This window comes from Ceratotherium simum, chromosome 33 (assembly GCF_057802395.1).
Source record: "Ceratotherium simum simum isolate JZ-2026a chromosome 33, ASM5780239v1, whole genome shotgun sequence".
In the NCBI taxonomy this organism is placed as follows: domain Eukaryota; kingdom Metazoa; phylum Chordata; class Mammalia; order Perissodactyla; family Rhinocerotidae; genus Ceratotherium; species Ceratotherium simum.
The window spans coordinates 10,607,970-10,630,663 of NC_141932.1; the positions used below are offsets into that span (position 1 = coordinate 10,607,970).

The 22,694-nt window shown below is 48.0% G+C and overlaps 2 protein-coding genes across 2 annotated transcripts; both read right to left on the reverse strand.

Annotated features, from left to right (window-relative positions):
- On the reverse strand, window positions 1-7,181 carry LOC106800152 (myeloid cell surface antigen CD33-like). Its single transcript, XM_087421254.1, has 7 exons — window positions 7,139-7,181; window positions 6,690-7,073; window positions 6,184-6,462; window positions 5,909-5,956; window positions 1,337-1,430; window positions 937-1,016; window positions 1-558 (listed from the first exon to the last, which is right to left on the reverse strand). Exons 1-7 carry the CDS (start codon window positions 7,179-7,181, stop codon window positions 473-475), a joined length of 1,014 nt encoding a protein of 337 aa, XP_087277380.1. The 3' UTR covers window positions 1-472.
- A 6,483-nt stretch (window positions 7,182-13,664) lies between these two features.
- On the reverse strand, window positions 13,665-22,443 carry LOC101405582 (myeloid cell surface antigen CD33-like). The gene is given in 8 exon segments (XM_087421903.1): window positions 13,665-13,817; window positions 19,139-19,176; window positions 19,179-19,219; window positions 19,514-19,600; window positions 21,190-21,247; window positions 21,478-21,756; window positions 21,962-22,342; window positions 22,410-22,443. Coding segments are annotated over 8 exon segments (1,071 nt in total).
- Window positions 22,444-22,694: the final 251 nt, after the last annotated feature.

The following is a 22,694-nucleotide window of genomic DNA, read 5'->3' on the forward strand; positions in this document are numbered from 1 at the left end:
TTCAACATGGTTTAATTTCTTATTTATTTATTTTGATTTCGATGCTTTTTGTCTCCAGAATAACAGTCTCTTGATGACAGAGATTTTGGTTGCTGTGTTCACTGATGCACCCTCGGCACCTACAACAATTTTGGCACAGAGTTGGTCTTCAGTAATACTTGCTCAAGAGTCTATAAATAAATGACTGATGTCACTCTTCTCAGAACTATATAAGAATTACACACGAACACACACTGGGGAACATTGAAGAGTGAGCCTGAAAGATGAGCAGGACTTAGAAAGGCAGGAATGGGGAGGGAAGAGCATTTCAGGAGAAGGAACTGCTCATGAAAAGGCCTCAGAGCCACAGAGGCCTTGGCCCAGCTGGGGATGGAGACATTGCCAGATGCAGGGAGAGGGAGGAATCTGGAGGAGAGTCCAGCAGGGGTCAGACCATGCCAGGCCTTCAAATCCAGCCTGTGGTGTTTGCAGGTCAGTCTGTGGCCATGGAGAGGACAGGTAGCTGCTCACACTGTGCAGGAAGTGGATGATGATGGTCTCTGGAAAAAGTCTGGAGCCCTGTGTTGAGGAGAGACATCAAGGCAGGAGGTGAGGTGGATTCAGAGACCTGGGGAAGAGATGAGGCCCCAGTAACAACCAGGTCATGATGGGGAAGAGACAGGCAGCAAGATGAGTTGTGTAGGAAGAAGGATGAACAAGACTTATGGATGAGTGGGTGGGGGAGAAGGGAGGAAGGTAAAGTGGAGAACAACACCCAGGTTCTGGTCTTACAGGTGGGGCCATGGTGTCATCACATGGCAGGGAATCCAGCAGAGAAGTTGTTTTTGGGAGGAAGGTGGCAGCCCCACTTTGGCCATGCTGAGTGGAGCAATCCTGGGAGCCAACCTGAGGGAGGTGTGTGATGGGATGTTGAGAGTTGAGACACCTGTCACTCACCTGAGGGATTAACCTGGGATGGTTTTTGCATCCTCCACGCCCCCGTCTGCCTCACCACCTTCCTCCTGCAGGACCTCATTCTGAGAGAAGAGACCAGGGTCTTTCAATCTGGTTTGATCATGGTATAGCGGGCAGCAGACTCACCCCTTCTTCCCTGTTCAGGGGCTGGAGGAGTGACTGAGATGGGAGAGGGCAGCTCTGGTTTCACAGACCGTCTTGAGCACACCGGTATCTCCCATCCTGGATGCTTGGTGGCCGGGGCATAGTGGCAGCCCCTCTGGATCTTCTATTCCTACTCGGACCCCTGACCCATTGGTGTCCTTCCAGTACTGGTTCTAGGACTCAGTCACTTGCCCCTTACCCTCCCCATACCTCCTCTTCCCCCTGGGAGAATGCTCACATGAGGAAGATGAGGCAGAGGAGGAGGAGCAAGGTCTTCACAGCCGTTTCCCCGATGGCCACCAGAACAACCTCTGCCACGGGCCCTGATCTCCCTGCAGGAAAGTGGGATGAGGATGGATCCACCTGGTCCACCACAATCCCCTTCTGTTCTCAATAGGACTCTGGACATTGGTTCTCCAGGCCTTCCTCCATCACTGGGTGTGGGACCACCTGTGCCTGGGCCTCACTCCCACACCACATTCTGCCTGTCCAGCATTGGAAAGAGAAAAATTGCATGAGTTGGACTTCATCAAAATGACCAACTTTTGTTGCCAATTGACACTATTGCAAAAGTGAAAAGTCAACCCATTTCCTGGTAGAAAATATTTGCAAATCATAGATCTGATAAGGGTGTAGTATCCAACATACGTAAAGAACATTTACAACTCAAAAACAAAGAGAAACAATCCAATCAAATAATGAGCAAAGGACTTGAAAAATAATCCTCCAAAGAAGATATACAAATGGCCAGTAAGTCCATGAAAAAATTAGCAACATCATTAGTCGTTACATAAATGCAAATCAAAACCACTATGAAATACCCTTTTACCCCCACTTGTTGTTAGTGCCGTGGAGTCGATTCTGACTCTTAGTGACCCTGCGGACAGCAGAGTGGAAGCCTGCCTGGTCTTTCTGCACCATCCTCTCACCTTCCAGCACCATATTAGTCAATGCTACACTGCCCTTCATAGGGTTTTTATGGCGAAATTTTTCAGAAGTTGGTGGCCAGGTCCTTCTTCCTAGTCTGTCTTAGTCTGGAAGCTCCACTGAAGCCTGTTCACCATGGGTGACCCTGCTGGTGTTTGAAATATTGGTGGCATAGCTTTCAGCAACACAGTAACACTCAGTTGACATATTATGACAATGATAGATGGGTGGTGTGGTTCCCTGATGGGGAAACGAACCCGGGTTGCAACAGTGAAAGAGCTGAATCTTAACGACTAGACCACCATGCTGGCTCTTCACATCCACTAGTGGGATATAATTTTTTTTTTTTAAAAAAGGAAAACAATATTGGCAAGGATGTGGAGAAATTGGAACTCCTGTATGTTGCTGGTAGGACTGTAAAATGCAGTTGCCACTGTGGAAAATAGTCTGGCATTTCCTCAAAAAGTTAAACATAGAAACTACCTTTTGACCCAGCAATTCCACTCCTAGGCAGGTATATGTCCCATAAAACTGAACAAAAGCACGTACACCAATGTTTATAGCAGCGTCATTCACAACAGCCAAAAAGTGGAAACATGCCAAATGTCCAACAACTAATTAATGGATGATCAAAACATGGTACATTTATGCAGTGGAATGTTATTCAGATAAAAAAGAGAGAATTACTCACACGTGTTACATGGATCATCCTTGAAAACATTTTCTTAAGTAAAAGAAGTCAGACACAAAAGGACACATTTTGTATGATTCCACTTATACGAAATGTCCAATACTGGCAAAAGCCATGGAGACAGAAAACAGATTAAGGGTTGCAGGGGCTGGGGGACGGGAGTATGGGGAGTGACTGCTTCATGGGCACAGGGTTTCTCTTTGGGCTGATAAAAATGTTGGATGGATGGAATTAGATGGTGGTGATGGTTGTACTACATCGTGAATGTGCTAAAAGACACCTACTGCACATTTGGAAATGGCTCAAGTAGTGATTTTATTTTTAGTGAATTTTTCCTCAATAATAAAATAATGCACATAGAGTTTTAAAAACTATATAGAGATACTGATATTCACCTGCTACTGTCAAATTCAAAAGGTTTCACCTTATACTGAGTTACTGAAAATACACACTTCAATCTTCTGCACAGCAAAGGAAACCATAAACAAAATGAAAAGACAACCAATTAAATGGAATGAAATATTTGCAGATTATATATTTGACAAACAGTTACTTTCCAAAATATATAAAGAACTCATACAACTCAACAAGAAAAAAATGAGAAGCCTGATCAAAAAACGGGCAGAGGAAATGAACAGACATTTTTCCAAAGAAGATACAAAGATGGCCAACAGGCACATGAAAAGATCCACATCACTAATTATTAGGGAAATGCAAATCAGAACTACTATGAAATATCACCTCACATTTGTCAGAATGACTATTATTAATAAGACAATAAATAACAAGTGTTGGAGAGGCTGAGGAGAAAAGGAAACCCTCATACACTTTACCTTTACACACAGTGCAAACTGGTGCAGCCACTATGGAAAATAATGTGTAGATTTCTCAAAAAATTAAAAATAGAAATACCATATCATCCAGGGAGTGGGGTGAGGGTGGAAAGGTTAAAGAGACACATATGTATGGTGATGGATAAAAACTAGACTATTGGTGGTGAACTCGATGCAGTCTATACAGAAACTGATGTATAATAATTTATGCATGAAATTTACACAATGTTACAGGGCAACATGACCTCAACTAACAAAAAAAGGTGCAACTACCAGCTGAGATGTGAAATGACCCTGTGTGCTCATGGAAAAACAAATAGTTCTGTGAGGTTTGAGTGAATGAGTGCATTTGGAAGTGTTTGCATATGAGGCTAGTAGAAGAAATCATGGGAGACTTAAAAATATTATGATATTAGAATGGTAAAAGTCAAAGGCATGAAAGGAAATATTGATAAATGTGACCAGTGGTTTACTAGTAAATGTTTAACAACCAGCTCACTCATGGTGGTGTGGAGGGGAGGGGGGGAGTCCTGATTTGTAGCATTTGTCAATTTCCTTGGTGTAAATACTCTCATCTTGGCCAATTTAAAATGCCCAATTTGAAGTCACTGAACCCAGAGTTGGGAAAAGACGGACACATTAGTTCATGCCATACAGTCAGAGCCAACAGTACACCACTCAATGTGACTCAGAAGAAAAATGCATGTTTTTGCCTGGAGAAATCACCATATGCTAAGTCAAATGGTCATCAACAGATTGGAAATCAGTCCTTTCAACTAACACACAGATGATGTCCTTAATATGAAAAGAGCTTCTTCAAACCTTAAGAAAAAGTTTACCAAGAAATACAAGCGGTTCTTCAACGTACTGGAAGATCTCAACCTAGTCCCAAAATGATACTGCAGCTTAACATTACAGTGAATTCACTTAGGATCTGCAAGGATGAATATATTCAGCAGGGAAGGAGGCACACTGCAGGCAGGAGTATAAACAGAACCACCTCCATGCAGTGGGATTTGACAATATCTGTAGAAATCACACACATGCCCTTTGATCCAGGACTTTCTTCTCTAGAAAATTATCTGACAGACACACGCACACACCTGGGGAACGTTCATACAAGTTCTTCAGTGCAGTGTTATTTGTCTGAGCCGAAGACTGGAAACACCATAGCTTTCCACCAATGGGGGACCAATTAAGTACTTTATAGTACAATATACTTCCCATTGGAAAACCATGGAGTCATCAATCACAATGAAGAAAGTTTCCTTACTGATACAGAAAGATCTCCAAGATAGACTGAGTGTGAGGAAAAGAGGAATTTAGTTCACAGAAATGTACGAATGTCAAGTCCTTAGTTGAGATAAATGTGCCAAGGTGATGTGGGATTTTAATGATGAGGGAAGCTGGGTGAGGGATTATGGGAAACTCTGTGTACCATGTAAATCTAAAATTACTCTATATGAAATGTTTACTAAAAATAATAATAAAGATGCAGAGCAGTGTGTCTAGTATGATGTGTATGCAAGTGTGTGTGTTTAAATATATATGCATGGGCTATATTTGGAAGATAGCCAAGAGGGAGGTCCACAGGGTTCTGAATTATGTTTTATTCTTAATAAATTTTGCTAGAGACTGAATTCTGTTTCCCCCATACTCATATGTTTAAGCTCTAACCCCTGGTGTGGTGGTATTTGGAGGTATCTGGGTGGGCCTTTGGGAGGTGATTAGGGTCAGATGAGGTCAAGAGAGTGGGGCTCTCATGATGACGTTGATGCCCTTATAAGAAGAGACACCAGAGAGCTGGCTCTTTCTCAGTCCTGTGAGGACGCAGCCAGAAGGCAGTCATCTACAAGGCAGGAAGAGAGCCCTCACCAGGAACCAAACGGCTTACACGCTGATCTTAGACTTCAAGACTCCAGAACTGTGAAGAATAAATTCCTGTTGTTTAAACCACCCAGTCTGTGGTATTTTGTTATGTCAGCCTGAGCAGACTAAGGTACATTTTATGTTTGCTGTTTTAAACACTAACATTAAAGTGATCAAAGGTGGCTGGAGGAGTATGCGGGGTCCAGATCCTAAGGAGAATGAGGGCAGGATTTGGGATGGGTATGTGTCCCTGGCATGGGGACAACACATCCACTGGGCATGGAAGAGTCCATGCAAACCCCCTGAGAGCAGGGTCAGGGGTCAGGGGAGGCCAGGGTGTAAGCTGATGATTGAGTGGGGGGCTTCACATCTCCCTACACCTGGCCTGAGCCTTCTTTCCATCTGAGTTCTGAACCCCAGTTCTGCTGTGAAGGCAGGAGACGGACCCCTCTTTCATTACAACCCCCTGAGAGGAGAGGTTGGGCCATACCTGTGCCTTCTTTCTGGAACACGCTGATGTTCAGGTTCAGGGACACATCTGGACAGACAGACATAATTGTTCCCGTTTCAGTGGCAGGAAGGTGAGTGTTGGCCCCTTTCCCCCAGAACTTTAGAAATAGGAAGGGGGTGGAGTCTTGTGTCCTCTTTCCTTCCTCCCCAGAACCAGCTTGCAGGACCCAGCACCCAGTACCCCAGGCCCTGCCCTCTTCCCCTCCCCCACACCCACCGCCCTCAGGGACCTGGCTGTCCTGGCCTGGCACTCACAGGACACATTGAGCTGGATGGTCCTCTCCGTGCTCACACCAGCTCTGGGAAAGGTCACTCGACAGGTGAGGTTGGTGCCATGGTCCTGGGGCCCTGGGATGAGGGTGAGCACTGAGGAGTGGGGAATGTTGGGGCCCAGGGAGGTGAGGGCAACCCCAATCCAGGAGAAGGTGGGGGGCGTTCCCCTCTCACAGGCCCATGGCACTGTACACGTAATGTTCTTGGGGTGGCCAGATTCTAGGGTCCCCTGCATGTGGATGTCAGGCGTCTGCGTCAGAGCTGAGGAGGAGAGAGATAGAGACCCAGGCCTGGAGGTGGGGACCCTAAGCGTGACCCTAAGAGCAACCTCTGCCTCAGGCCAGCCAACTCCTCCCCAGCCAGCCCTAGCGCCTGTCCTGGGTCTCCCTGGGTCCCTCCCAGGAAGAGAAGCAAGGGTCCTCTCCTGGCCCTGTCCTGGGGGCCCTCAGAACCCATCCATGTGTTGTCTCCTTGACCCCATTCCTTACCTGTCACAAGCACTGAGAGTAGGTTCTCTTTGTAAGTATATCTCACATAAGGCCCTCTTTCCACCCTAAAGAAGTATCTCCCCCCATCCCCTCTCTGTGCATCTCTGATGTCCAGGGAGCAGTTGTAGGTCCAAGGGTCCCAGAGGAGGAGGAATCGGCCCTGGGTCTCTTTCTGCACTGCACGACCTGGGTTGTTTGTGGCCACAAGAGCATCCTGCTGTGGATTTGCTCCTTCTCGGAACCAGTAGCCGTGAGCTGGTGCAGGGTCAGTCCAGTAGTCCCTGGGATGGGAGAAGGTGCAGGGCACAGAGACGCACAGCCCCTCCTGCACCGTCACAGACCGCTGCACTTGCAGCCAGAATCTCCTATCCTGAGGCAGGGATCCTGCAGGGAAACAAGGTCAGCCACCATCCCCACCTGCCAGTCCCCTCTCCCCTGGACCCACTTACCTGCCCACAGCAGGGACAGCAGCAGCAGCAGCAGTAGTGACATCTCTGGGGTAAGAGCCACAGGGACTTGGTGTCACAGGACTGAGAGGAAGCCCCAGCAGGAAGCCCATGCTGAGGTCAGACAGGTGACTGACCACAGAAGAGGAACTTGGCACCCACACACTGCAGGAGCTGGCATGGCCCTTGGAGATAACTTCTACTTTCCAGATGGGGTCCTGATGAGGGTCAGACACAGCAAAGAGGATCTGACCTGCTGCTCCCAGCTCCCTCTCCATGACCTGTCCCTCCTCTGCCGCTGGCCACACCAGGAGAGCAGACACTGCCTGGCCAATCACAGCTTCTAGATGAGCGTCAGTACCACCAGGTGTGGACTCAGTGGTGGGGAAGAGTGGGAAACTAAAGGGGAGAAAGATGGGGATGGGTCTCCCCACCCCTGAGAGAGGGAGGTGGTGAGAAATGAATGAATGAACACGACAACGGCATCTTGAGCATCTACTCCTTTCTGGGGAGTGGAGTCACGGGGGACAATGGGACAGACTTTGTCTCTGTCCTTGAAAACTTCTCTAACACCTGAGGAGGCAGAGAAACCCCAGGCCCTTCCAGCTCCTGATGGGTCAGTGTATGATGGTGGAAGCACAATTGTAGGAACCCGATTGCCCTGTGCAGCCAGAAGGACAGTTCCCACGTAGAAATGGCAGAGTGGACGGGATCAGGATTCCAAGGGGGTCACAAGGGGACCCCCATGAGTGATCGTGGGGCTTCCTGATCTCCTCACAGCCCACTGCTCCAGGCATCCCTGGTGTTGACTGCACAGGCCAGGCCTGAGAGCCAGGCATTTGGAGCAAGATGAGAGCACAGCGTGACTTTGGGGGGAAGCCTCAGCTTTGGAGTCAGGGGTCTGGCCCTTCTCCCCTCCAAGTCTCAGTTTCCTCATCTGTCACCTGGAAGGATCCCAATTCTCGGCCCTTGTCTACGGGAGAATCCAATATAGGAACGGAGGTGGGCAGTCCTGCAGGTCAAGGGCCTGGCCCTGCCCCCTCTTCAGTGATCATTCTGAGTCCCACCTTCAGCGAGAAGCTCCTGGTGGTCAGCATTGCCCTGGGGCTCCCTCATCTGAGTTCTCCAATGAGGGAAAAGAGGCATGGGCTCTGTAAGCAGATCACCACGGCCTCGAGTCTGGCTCCCTAATGCTTGCTGTGCTGCCTTGGGAATGGGTTTAACCACTCTGTGCATGGTCGGGTGCCTATGCACACAGGTTGTTATGGGCTGAATTGTGTCACCTCCAAAATTCATATGTTGAAGCCCTAACCCCCAGTATATCTGAATGGGACTGTCTTTGGAGATAGGACCTTTAAAGGGTAATTAAGTCAAGTGAGGTCTTTAGGATAGGCCCTAACTTAATAGGACTGGTGCCCTTACAAGAAGAGGAGATTAGGACACAGACATGCACAGAAGGAAGACCATGTAAAGACACGGGGGGAAAAATGGCCGTCTGCAAGCCAAGGAGAGAGGTCTCAGAAGGAACCCTACCGACATCTTGATCTTGGACTTCCAGTCTCCAGACTGTAACAAAATGAATTCCTCTTATTTAAGTCACATAGTCTGCGATATCTTATTACATCATCCCAAGGAAACTAAAACATGGGGTCACCAAGAAGATAAATGTGTTCATGCAAGTAAAGTGCTCTGAGCAGCCTAGTCCGGCCCACAATGGACACAGGTCACACAGTGTGGCCACTCTGAGGAGGGAGGAGAAAAGGGAAGGGAAATGTTTGGTGACCAAGGAAACCTCTGCTTTTCCTCCGGGCACCAGCTCTGAACTGTACAGGGCTCTTACTTCACCCCGGCCACACTTCCCCTCTTCTCCCCAGGACAGGACAGGCTCCATGGGCCTCTGCTGGGGCTGCTCCCTCTGCTGGCTGAGCCTGTCACCGCTCCTGCATCCTGGGCACCTATCAGCCACCTGTTGAGTCAAGTGTTCTATGGGGCATAGCTGAGGGAAGGCTGACCCTGGAGGAGCACTAGTGGGGCCAGGATGTAGGAACAGATATACATTCACGGCCTGGCGTGGTCAGGGCTGACCCAGCAGAGAGTACGGGGCTGTGAGAGCCTGAGGAGGGAGTGAGGATGTGGCTGGAGGATGTGACAGGTGAGCTGGGAGCTGGAAGGCGAACAAGGTTGTCTGGGAGGTAAGTTCATCCTCCAGAGAGCAGACCCAGAGCCAAGGACGCAGGTGTGAGCAGACAGGGAGCCCCTGCAGCTCCCCCTGCAGCCCCCCACCAGTGCCCTTGCCTCAGTCAGCTCTTCAGCCTCTCAGCTCCAGGATCCAAGGAAATCTGAGTCTGAACTCCTCCAACATATCTCCTCCTCCTCCTCCTCTTCCTTCTTCTTCTCTTCTAGGGAAGGGGATGGTAACTGAGTCACCCGATGAGCTCTGCAGCTAACATTGCTCCTTGCTGTCCCATGTGGGGACCCTGGTTCCCTCCTGTCCGGGTCCCTTCATCAACATACGGGTTTCCAGGAAGACATCTCACAGGCTTCCTCAGGGAAGCTAGGGTCCGGGCAGGAGCTGGAGTATCCAAAGGGATGTTCTATGAGGGCTGGAATGAGTCCCAGAGTGTGGGAAGAACTTTCCAGGCACCTCGGAGGGCCTCTCAGTATGTCCCATGAACTCCACTCACAGCCCCATGGGATCCTCACAGCAGGACCAAAGGGGTGCTCCAGGGACAGAAGCCACTTAGCAGCTGGGCCCCCCATACTGGCTGTGACCCCAGAGCCCACTCTTCTTTGCCTTCTGCTTCTTTGTCCCCCACTCCTCTCAGGTGAGTCCACTTCCCTTCTCACCTCTCTTGCCTTCATGTCTCAGTCTTTCCAAAGGCTGAGAGATGATCCCACCTTCCCTGTCCATTCTCCGGTGGTCAATCTGAGTGTGGACACACCTGCTGCTCCAGGCATGGGCCAGTAGCCGTGGTGGTGAGGCCATGTTCTTTACCAGACCATGGGAAACAGGGACAAGTGGATGGTGGTGCCAGTGGGTAGGGGAAATATGTTCTGAGAATGAAAATGTCACCCAAACTGCAGAAAGTGGCCCAGAGTCACAGGGCACCCCTGACCTTTCTATCCTACGGGGACGCTGGGTCTAGTTGGCGTGAAAACCAGGACCCCAGTCTTCCCAAGGAGCCAATGGCTGATGTCTCATTTTGTGTGTCTGTGGTGTGAGTGTGTCTGTATATACGCAAGTTTGTTTGTGTCGTAGTCTCTATGTGAGTGTCTACGCTGTGTGTGTGTGTGTTTCTCTGGTCTGTGCATGTGTGTGTGTCTGTATTTGTGGTTTCTGTGTGAATGTCTGAGGTGTATGCTTCTGTGTGTACATTTGAAGTGTGTATGTGCCTGTGTGTGCGTCTATATATGTGTCTGTGGTCTTTTTCTGTGTGCATCTCTGAGCTGTGTGTGTGTGTCTTTGTAAGTGACTGTTTTGTGTGTGCATATGTGCACATACTCAAATGTCAGTTTTTCAATGGTAATGTCCACAGACAAGGTATTGAAGAGTATAGTCCATCCCATATTCCCTCCATAATCTTTCCTGTTTCATTTTTCTCCAGACTCCTCATCGCCATTCAGTATGATATATAATCTACTTAATGATTCTTTGCCTGTCTCTCTTGCCATTAAAATGGAAGCTTCACAAAGGATCTTGTATCTTCCATTTATTGCTGAATCCACTCTGCCTAGAAAAATGCTTGGCATATATTAGGTGATCAATAAATATTTTTTAAAGAATTGTAAGACAATTTAGAATAAGCAAGATGAGATGACTGGCTGTCTTCAATGGAAACTATGCATTCTTTAGAGCTCACACATCCAGAGGTATCCAATTCTAGCATTTTGTTGCCTGTGAACTATTTTACAATGATTTAATTTGAAGAAAATTAATAGCAATGGAAACAGTTAATGTGCACAGATATGCACATCCTGCCCACTGGGAGGCTACTTGAATCCCGCCACCTAGCCGGTTTCACATGTGTTCATAAGGGATGTCACCAGACCCATCCCTAGGCTCCTCCTACTCTGCACAGGGGGCTGGTGAATGGTTGGCCACCAGGGGGCCAGGCAACACGCTGGCCCCTAGGGAGACCCAGGCAGGGGCTGGTGCTGTCCTTGGTGCTGAAACAGGGTCAGGATTGGAGCTGAGGTACCTCCCAACTCTGCAGAAGATCCTGAGCCAAGGTTATGATCCCAGTTTGTGGCCAGGAGTGCAAAGAGGTGGGGATGGATGGAGCCAGGTGAGTAGCAGACAGTCAGGAGTGGGTGGCACTGGTGTCTCTCTGATCCTTCTCCCACCTCTCCTGTTCACTCTCAAGCATCGTCCCTCCTGTGGAGGATGCCTGTCTGCCCCACCTTGCTGAGCCACAGGGCAAGGGGATATTTTTGCTAAGGCACTTTGTTTACTGGCCTCTGTACCGCTCCCTTAAATGGCCTGCTTCATGCCAGCCTCAACAAAACAAAACAAAACAAAAACTCTGAGAGTGAGGAGGCTAGTCTTCACATTTGAAAAGGAGAAAACTGAGTGCCAGGGTTAGGAGTATCAGACACTATGCCCGGATCCCTTCCTTACATTCTGCCCACCTGCCCCAGTGCCTCTGGGCAGGAGAGGATGGTCTCAGGTTTGACGGGAATGGTAAGCACTTCCTGGACACTTATTTCTGGCTCCAATCCATCTCCCTTGCAGGTGGTGTAGGACTCTCCTGATATTGTCAGAGGGGCTCCCCTTCCATCCAGGAGAGGGATGAGCCTTCCTGGCTACCTCCTGTTTCTTGGTCAGGATTTGGAAAATGCTGAGTCTGCATGTCTTTACTCTGTTGGGTGGGGGACCAAGATGCCCTGCCTTGTATTGTTCCTCCAGTCCTGGGGTCCTAAACCAGCTCGCCTTCTTCTTACCACCTTCTAGAATTTTCCTTTGGTTGTCTCTTCACCCATTTATAGTATTTATAACTGTGAATAGATGGGAGAAACAGGGAACAATGCATCAATACCATCTTGTCTGGATTGTAAGTTTAACCATCAATTTTTAATGTTTTCAGCACATGGGTTCACTGATTTGACCCACCCTGACATTATCATAAATGAAAATCTGACTCAACTATCCTTTCTAGATGTGGGCCAGGGAGAGGAGAGGTTAAGTATCAGCATTTTTTACACCACATCAGAATCTTCCCTTTGTTTATTCAAGGTCACTTTATGAACTTATGGCATAATGCTTTGTCTCTGTCATGGCTTGGATGCTGCTGGTGAGTTTGGGGCTATTTCCATTCAAACTGATTTTTATTAAAATTAAAGTCTTATATTTTTTAGGAGGAAGATTATGAGCTCCTTCTTCCCTTCACCTTCTCAAACCAGACATATATTTTTGACCTCAGTTTGAAAGATAAGAAGCTGTTAGTCAGATGATAACATGGTGATGGGCGTTCCTGGAAGAAGGACGTGGATTCACAAAGACAGTGAGGACTGCGTAAGAATTGGGGGGACTTAGAGAATGACTTGAGGGATTGATGGGTTAGGATATGGTGATGGAGAAGTAGGCAGGGTGAGACGAAGAGCAATCTAGAATTGAGGTCAGAAAATCACAGCTCATGGGCTACCTGCTTTGGTAAAAAAAATTTTGTTGGAACACAGCCATGTTAATTCATTTGCAGACTGTTTGTAGTCGCTTTTCTGCTACAAACACGGAGGACAATAGTTGCAGCAGAGACCAAACAGCTTGCAAAACCTAAAATATGTGCTATCTGGCCCTTTACAACAAAAGTTTCCTGACACCTGACTTAGAACATCAAGAGGAGAATCTTGTAAATTGTTCTTTTGAGCTGAGGAAATAGAAAAGTATTTCAAGTAGGGTCAGCTCTGAATTTAGGAAATTTTCTAAATGTTAATATCTGATTTTTCCTGGAGCAGGACTAGTAGGAGGCAGGCAGAATGGAAAGGGAAGATTCGGGAGTGGAGAAAGATGGTGCTTGAGGCCAAGTCAGGGCAGGGATCAATGGGAGGGCTTTGAGTAGAAAGTGAACTGACATGTTGCTGATGTGGTGTCTGGGACAGAACAGACCCAGCCTCTGGGTGAAATGTCACTAAGGCCTTTCTGTTCAAGGGAGAAGGAACCAGGATGCACCAAACTCTCACAATGTACCAAAACTTCTGCTAGGTGTTTCCATATGTACTTTTATTTAATCCTCACAGCCACCCTGTGAGGTATGATTCTTTTCCCCATTTCACAAAGCAGGAAACTGAGACATGGAAGGCTAGGGTGGCTTGCCTGATGTCATACCTTTAATAAATAAAATAATATATATTTGATCCCAGATCTCCCTGATTGCAAAGCCTAATATATTTCCAGCATAGCGGGAAATTCACATACAGTAGTTTATAAACCCACTGGCTATGGGGATATCAAGTCTCCAAGAATCAGTCTTTGGGTCCCCTTCCTGTAGAGGACATGGATGCTCTGGCTGAGACTGATGATCCAGGTGATCCTTCACTGTGCTCTGTAGGTGCCCTCCTGAGGATTCATCCTGTGAAAACTGATGAAAGAGTAATGCAGCTCCTGATCTATCTCCAAGGTGGAGGCAGTCCCTGCAGAGCTTGTGGGGTCAGCAGGACTGTCCAGCTTGGACTCCTGCTGGTGATCCTGAGTGGAGAGCAAAGAAGAACGTTACAGCAGGGCAACGGATGTGAGGCGGGGAGGACATAGAGGGGGGCCATGAAGTGAATTTGATTCTGACATGACGTTTATTCATTCTTCTAGCCTTTCATAAAATGTTTCTGAGGCTCCCATTTATCTAGATATCCAACAAATATAGCACTTATTGGTTGCTTTCCAACTCCACTTAACACTTACACAGACCTAGGTGGAAAATACTATTATTTTACAGAGGAAGAAGCTAAGTCTCAGAGAGGTTAGTGATCATGGTCTTTCTGAGGTCTCCTATGTTCCGGGAACCGGACACACAGGGAAGTGTTTATGAAAAACTACTCCTCCTGTGTGTCTCTCCTTTACTCTCACACTGCTGTCACACTCACAACTCTTCTGACACTAGATATGCGGGCTTTTCTTTTTTTCCCCACAACAAGCAAACCTCTGTGACACAAGCTGAGTGTCCTACAATTGAACTCAATTCTGACACTCTCTACTTGGAGATAGCCTCAGAACCCACAGGTTAAGGGTTCAGTACCACAAGATTCCCTCTCCTTTAGATGCCAATCTCAAGTCCAGGTTGTCACCTGTGCTTCTGACCAACTGACTAGAAATTGGAGGTTCCCATGGCCCCCTCCTCGGGTTCAATTAATTTGCTATAGTGATTCAGAGAATTCAGGAAAACAGTTTACCTACTGTGTAACAGCTTATAATAAAAAGATATGATAAAATATATAGATGAACATCCAGATGGAAGAGATGCATAGGGCAAGATATACGGGAAAGGCAAGGAGCTTCCATGACTTCTCCGGGAGCACCAATCTCTCAGCACCTACATGTGTTCTCCATCTTGAAACCTTCCCGAACCCCATACTTGTGGGATTTTCATGGAGGTTTCCTCACACAGCCAGGCACAATTAGTAACTGCGTTTCCAGCTCCTCTCCAGTCTCTGGAGAATGGAGTCAGGGATGAAAATTCCCATCCAGGAACCCACTAAGAGTCACCTCATTAAAATAAATGACAGTGCTCTCACCCAGAAAGCCAAGGGATTTAGGAGTACAACCATTTTCTGCTGCACTCATTTCTCAGCTCTAGATTTACTGCAACATTTCTCAAAAGAGTCTTTCCACTTCCCCTCCCCCCATTCTCTCTTGAACTCACTCCAATCAGGATATCTGCCTCTACCAGGCTACCAGACCTGCTTTTGTCAAGATCAGTTGTGATACCACTTAGCTAAATTTAAATGGTCATTTCTCAGACTCTATCCCACTAGATTCATTAGCATTTGAAACTAATGAGCACTCTCTCCTCCTTGAAGCTCCATTTCCCCTTGGCCACCAGGACACAACCCTACACCCTCCAGATCATTAATTCTTTTCTCAGTGGTCTTCTTGCTGTTTCCACCCTATCTCTCTGACTCTATATGCTGGAGGGTCCCAGGGGCCTGTCCATGGACCCCTTCTCTTCTTTTTGGCTTCATACACTATCAGACCTTGATGTGCAGGACATCCAAACCTCTGTGTCTCCCACCTGGACCCCTCTCCTGAGCTCAAAACTCTTGTCATCTATTTGTCATCTTCACTTGGAAGTCTCAGAGGTATCTCAAACTTACAGTAACAAAAATAAATTTTGATACTCTCTTGAAAATAGACTCCTCCTGCAGAGTTGGAAACTTCAGGATTCGACAATTCAATTCTTTAAGTTGCTCAAGGCAACCATATTGGCTTCATCTTTGGTATCTATGAATATTTATAGACATGTATGACGTCTATGGACATCTATAACGTCTATGAATATCTATGACGTATATGGACATCTATGGAGTCATGTTTGACATCTATGACATCTGTGAGGAAGAGGAAGTGAGCTATCTTTGATCACACTCCACTTGTGCTCTATCACTCCATTAACAAATCCTTCTGGCTTCACCTTGACAATGTAAGCAGAACCCAACTTCTTCGCACCAGATTCATCATTGCTAACCTGGAATAAGTCTGTCTACGGACTGAAATGTGTCCCCTGAAATTCATATATTCAAGGTCTATCTCCCAATGTAACTGTATTTGTGGATATGGCCTTTAAAAAGGTAATTAAGTTTAAGTGAGGGCATTAGAGCAAGGCCCAAAATGACTTATATCCTTATAAGAAGTAGAAGACTCTAGGGATGCATGTGCACAAACAAAAGACCATGTGAGGACATAGCAAGAAGGTGGCCATCTTTGCAAGCCAAGGAGAAAGTTTTCAGGAGAAACTAACCCTGTGGGCACATTGATCTTGGACTTCTAGACTTCAGAACACTGAGAAAATAAATCTCTGTAGTTTAAGCAACACAGTCTATGGTATTTTGTTACAGCAGCCCCAGCAAACGAGTACAGTCTGCGTTATGTCTTGCCTGGACTCCTTGAGTGTCTTCCTTATCTAGTCTCCTCTCTTCTCCCCTATATTGCTACATGATTTCTCAAGAGATCAGGCAGAGGGATATCATTAAGATGAGTGTCAGTTCATGTCTGTAACATAATAGAATATATCATCTTTATCTATATCACTATATCTGTACCAGTACAGATACAGATATAGATGATATGGATTTAGATATAGATATAGACATATATCTGCCTCCAGTTTTAATGTTTGGTCTTTGATCAGGGTTCCTGATACAGAGCTCATAAGTCCCTTGGAATTTCATGGGTGATAGGAATGTCTTTTGTTCTAATGAGACGACTCTTGGTGGGCTCCTGGATGGGGGCTGGTCACCAGAAAGACCAAGCCATGATTAGAAGCTTGGAACTTTCAGTCCCACCACCTATCCTCCAGAAAGGGGAGAGAGGCTGGAAATGGAGTTAACACTCAATAATGTCTACATGATGAAGCCGCCATAAAAATCCTAATAGTATGAGGTTCAGGATGCTGCCAGGTTGTGGGTACTGAGAGAACAGTGCTTCCAGAGAAGGCATGGAAGCTCCATGCCTCTTCCCACATACCACGCCCTATGAATCTATTCATCTGGATGTTCATCTGTATCCTTTATCATATCCTTTTATAATAAGCTGGTACATGGTAAGCAAACTGTTTTCCTAAATTCTGTGAGCCAATCTAGCACATTATGGAACCCAAGGAGGGAATCGTGAGAACATTCAATTTATAGCCAGTTGGTAAGAAGCACAGGTGACAACCTGGACTTGAGATTGGTATCTGCAGTGAGGATGGGGGTACAGTCTCGTGGGACTGAGCTCTTAACTTGTGAGGTCTGACACTATCTCCAATTTGGTAGGATGCCTAGCTGATGTCACAGAGAATTGCTTTATGCGGGGAAAACCACTACACATCGGGTATCAGAAGTGTCAGAAGTGAAGTGTTTTGTGTGAGTAGCAAAGGAGACACACACAGAAGTTATCGCTCTTCTCAAAATATATAAGTAGTGATGGTGAACCTGCGATATCTGCAGCCACCATGCCTCTCCATCCTCATTTCCTCCCCACCATTACCCTCTACCCACCCCACATAGCTCTGTTTTAGGAACATTGTCTTACTTGCTGTTTCTCCAACACATCAGGGATGGTCCCACCTCAGAGCCCTAGAACTTGCTGCTCCATCTGTTTAGAGCCCTCAGTGATCCTCTCTCAGGGCTCGCACAGCACTCCTTCATCTCCTGAAGGTTTTCTTAGAGATTCCAGCTCCCAGGAGAGTCCCTTCCCATTCTCTTATTTCATTTCTTTCCAGAGAACTCATTTCCTGTATATTTTCACTACTTATTTGTTCACTAAGTTGACACTCCTCTCCAATAAATGTAAGTCCTTGACAGCAGGGACATTTTACATTTGTAACATATGTATTTGTAAAAATAGAGATATTACCCAAGCACTCGGAACAATGGATAAGCAGAAGATAGTTGTTGAAGGAGTGGATGAATGATGCGTGGTTGCTGACCGTGTGTTTGAAACCCTCACAGCTGTGTCCTCACTAGTCAGAGTTAAATAAATAAACGAGGTCAAGTTCAAAGGATGAACAGGAGTAGGACAGGATGATATAGGCATGTGAGGAGGAGGGGACAGCCGAGTAATGATTCTGAGATGCAAGAAGCTGACTCTGCTTATGTGAGCGAGCAGGCCAGTGTGGGAGGAGTGAAGCACTGAAGGGGACTCTGGTTGTCCTGCCCCAAATGCCAGATCAAGGTGTTTGGATGGTCATCTTTTGTCAGTGTGAAGAAGCAATGTATTTCATTGTGGAAGTAATGCTAATGTGCTGAGAAGGAGAGATGGGAGGGGTGCAGCAGGATAAGGACTAAGATGGGAGCTCAACTCAGAGGGAGTGGTTGCATTACGCTGTATTCAGAAGAAACACAGGCAAGCTTTGCAGCATATGGGTGCAGGAAGAGGTGATGGAGGACTGGGGTGGGCCATAGACAGGTCTCTGATTGGGTGTCAGGAACAAGAGTGCCATCGGTGAGATGGAGAGCAGCATGAGAATTATGTTTGGAGGTGTATTAACCATGTGTTCCTGATGTTTGACATCTGGGGCCTTCTGACCTTGGAACTGACCCTGCCAGGGCTAGCGGATATCCAGAGATAGTAAAGGACTTGTCTGCCAGCATGACTTTCATATTGCAAACCAACCAGTCCAAAGGTCACACGCAAACCACTTCCTTTATCAAGCTCTTACACTCCAGACTGTCCTTCTACCGTAATCATCCAGGGGCAGATACCAGACAACTATGGACATCCCCTACACTCCAGATCCTGCTGAAATTATTCAAAGAAGCATGTCTTAAACCTGCTTACCCTGCCTTAACTTGCCTTTCCCACGGAAACCACAATAAAGCCTCTGCCCACGTTTTCTCCTTGATCCCTCTGCCTCCTGACCAGCCCTGGTGCTTCCTCACATGGCCCTGTGTGGTGTGGCATTTTCTCCTCCTCTTGGGAACTGTGAGTGACAACTGTCTCATGATCTGTTGGCTTCACATGCCTGAATACAGTCATGTGTCCCTTAACAACAGGGATATGTTCTGAGAAATGCATCTTTAGGTGATTTCACCATTGTGTGAACATCATAGAGTGAACTTACACAAACCTACATGGTATAGCCTACTACACACCCAGGCTATATGCACTAATCTTTTGGGACCACCATTGTATATGCAGTTTGATGTGGACCGAAACATTGTCATGTGGTGCATGACTAATAATAAAACCTACATTTTCAAACAAGCAGGGAGGGGACAAGCTTATTTCTCTACGTGATTAATGGAGCATGACTGTGGGCCACCCCAGGGAGATGTGGAGGGCAGACTGCATGCCAGGATGCACACATCACTCACCAGGGAAGCTGGTCCTATGGCAGGATGGATGTCATCAATGCCACTGCTGTCCTGGCTGCTTTCTTCCTGTGGGTTTTCACTCTGATGGGAGACACCAGGATCTTTGACACAGGTCACTCTTTTGAGGCTGGAGGGAGTGAATAAGGCAAGACAAGCATGAGGTGAGCCCAGGAGCCTTCATAACAAGACTTGGTAACAAGGTCCCCTCTCCTGCTCATGGATGTCTGAGACCAGGGCTGGGAACACACTCTTGCATGGCCCAGGGCCTACCAGCTGGATTCTCACCATCACTGTACCCTCCAACCTTGCTCTGGGCCCTCAAAACCCCCCACGTCCTTCTTCTCTGCCTCTTGGTCCACACCCAACACAGCTCACATGAAGAAGATGAGGCAGAGGCAGAGAGCAAGCAGTGTGGTGACACCAGCTCCCCCAATGGCCCCCTGAATCACACCTGCCCTGGTCCCTTGGTTCCCCTGGAGACAAGAGAGACTTGGGGTGAACTCCAATCTTTATGACCTGAGTTGTGTCCTCTCCTCTTCAGCACGCAGAGAAGGGCTCCCCTCCCCTTCCATCCAAAGTTCAGCCTCTAGCTTCTCCCACTCATCATAGGACCTCAGCTTCTCCAGAAGGACACGGTCCACATGACACCTCCTTTCCAGGCCCCATATTCCTATTCAACAAACTCCATCTCTTCTAAGACCCAGGTTCTTCTCCATCCAAGTTCTCTCTGCAACAGCCCCCATACCTGGCTGAAGCTGTAGCGTGAGGCTCTGGGCCTTCTGGGAATTCCAAAGAGAGAGTGAAACACAACCCAGAGAGCCCTATGGGATACTGAAAGGCTTTGTCCCTCCTTCCTTCTGGGGAAGCTATTTGAATCTGCTCTCCTGTCTTCTGCAGGTCCCATCCCTCAGGGTCAAAGGTGATCTTTCATGGCTCCAGAAGTGGGTGGAAGCTGGAAATTCTCAGACCTTCAGGACAGAGCAAGACAGCTCTCCTGGCCCTGCCTGACCATGCCTCCTGGGCACCCAACACATAGGGTGAGGGATATGTCTCTGGGTAAAATCAGTCAATAGTTTGATGGGCACCCCTGAGAAATCTCCAATGAGATTCACTGTCCAGTGAGGGGACTAGATGGCATTACCCATGAGAATAGAGCAGTGGGGGGAGCTGGGCCCCAGAAAGAGGTCAGTGATTGACAGTAAAAAAAGAGCCCAAAGAGATTTTGAGGGCAATGAAACTACTCTGTATGATACTATACTGATGGATACACATCAGTATACATTTGTGCAAACCCATAGAATATACAGCATAAAGAGTGAACATTAATGTCGACTATGAACTTTGGGTGATAATGACATGTCCGTGTAGATTCATGGGGTGTAACAAATGTCCCCTCTGGTGGGGGATGTTGATAGTGGAGAGGTTGTGCATGTGTGGGAAAGTGCAGCGGGTACAGGAGAAATCTCTCTAACTTCCTCTCAAATGTTCTGGGGTGCACCTAAAACTGCTCTAAAAAATAAAATCTACTGGGGCCTGCCCGGTGGCTTAGTGGTTAAGTGTGCACGCTCTGCTACTGGCGGCCGGGGTTTGGATCCCGGGCGCGCACGGAAGCACCGCTTCTCCGGCCATGCTGAGGCCGCGTCCCACATACAGCAACTAGAAGGACGTGTAACTATGACATACAACTATCTACTGGGGCTTTGGAGGAAAAGGAAAAAAGAAAAAGGAGGAGTATTGGCAATAGATGTTAGCTCAGGGTTGATCTTCCTCACAAAAATAAAAAAAAATAAATAAAGTCTACCAAAAAATTCCCCTAATGCTTTCAGCGACTGGAGGAAGATAAAGAGCCCATTTATGATGGGCAGGGAGGAAGTTGCTGGTCATGCTGGCAAGACCAGACTTGGAGGATATTGGAGAAAGAAGCCTGAAGGGGGCTTCTCGTGGCTTACTGCAGCCCCTCCACCCCAACGCCACCATCTGGGTTCAGAAAGTCCTGTTCTGACCTGACCTGGCAGAGACCTTACCCTAGTCAATGCCTCATGGGAGGGGGATCCTTCCTACCTGTGCCGTCCCCTGCGCAGACACCAATTTCTGGGTTCTCTGGAGCACCTAGGAGGAGAAGAGGGGATTTCCCCCTTCAGTGGACAGGGTGGGGTGAGAGAAATGTAGGCATCCCTTGACCCCCAGGACCCACAGAAATGCAGGTGGGAGAGCACTGGTATCCTTCTAGGGCCCCTACTCAGCCAGGCAACCTAGACAAAAGAACCAAGTGTCCCTAGCCTGGCCCTCCTGCCCTCTCCACACCCTCAGGGACCCGGGCATCCTGGCCCAGCACTCACAGGTGACGTTGGGTTGCATGGTCCTTTCCACAGTCACGCCAGATGCAGGGAACTTCACCTGACAGATCAGGCTGGAGCTGTGGTCCTGGGGCCGTGGGGTGAGGGTGAGCACAGAGGAGAATTGGGTCCTGGGGCCCAGGGAGGCGAGGGCAGCTGATGTCCAGGAGAAGATGGGTGTTGTGGCCCACTCACAGGTCCAGGGCACAGAGCAAGTCAGGTTCCTGGGGTGCCCAGTCTCCAGGGTCCCCGGGATGAGGATGTGGGGTACGTGGGTCAGGGTTGGTGAGAAGACGGGGAGTCACAGGGATCAGGAGAGAGGGTGTGAGCTGTGGTCCCCAAAGCAGCCTCAAGCTTGGGTCCAGCTCCTCCCTCTGAGCCCTGGCACACTGTACCCTTAAACCCCTCAAGGAGGAGGGTGTCATCCCAGTGTTGCCTTGGCCCCCGTGTCCTTTCTGTGTGGCATGTCCTGGAACACACTCCTTACCCGTCACGTGCACTGACAGATGGTTAAATACATAGGTCCATTTTTCCTTTCCTCTCTCCACCTGAAAAAAATATTTTCCCTTGTCTCTCTTCCTGGCATCTCCGATGTCCAGGGAGCAGCTGTGGGTCCCGGGGTCTCCGAGGAGGTGGGATCGGCCCTGGGTGTCTTCCTGCAGTTTTCGATCTGGGTTGTTTGTGTCCACAGGAGCACGTTGGTGTACGTGGATCCCTTCTCTGAACCAGTAGCCGTGAGCTGGGGCAGAGGCAGTCCATTGGACCCAGGGATAGGAGAAGGTGCCGGGCACAGAGATGCACAGGCCCTCCTGCACGGTCATGGACTCCGGCACTTCCAACCAGTATTTTTCATGCTGACCCAGAGACCCTATGGGGAAAAGAGGGTCAGCACCAGTCCTCACCCCAACGGCCCCCTCTCCCCTTGGACCACTCACCTGCACACAGCAGGGGCAGCAACAGTGGCAGCATCATTGAGATGAAGAGTTCTGAGTGTCTGTCCTGTGTCTGGAAAGAAAAGAGGAAGATGAGTGAGAGGGGAGGCTGCAGGGAGACCCACAGGAAGCTGGGGAGGAGCACTCCTCCTCAGCCTCTCACAGAAGAGAAACTGCATGCTGGAGTTTACTCTCCCTCTGCACAAACAGGGGGGACACCCCACAACCAAGAGACCCTGAGACTCACCCAGAGGTGAGAGGACAAGGAGCAGACCCCGTGTCCTGACT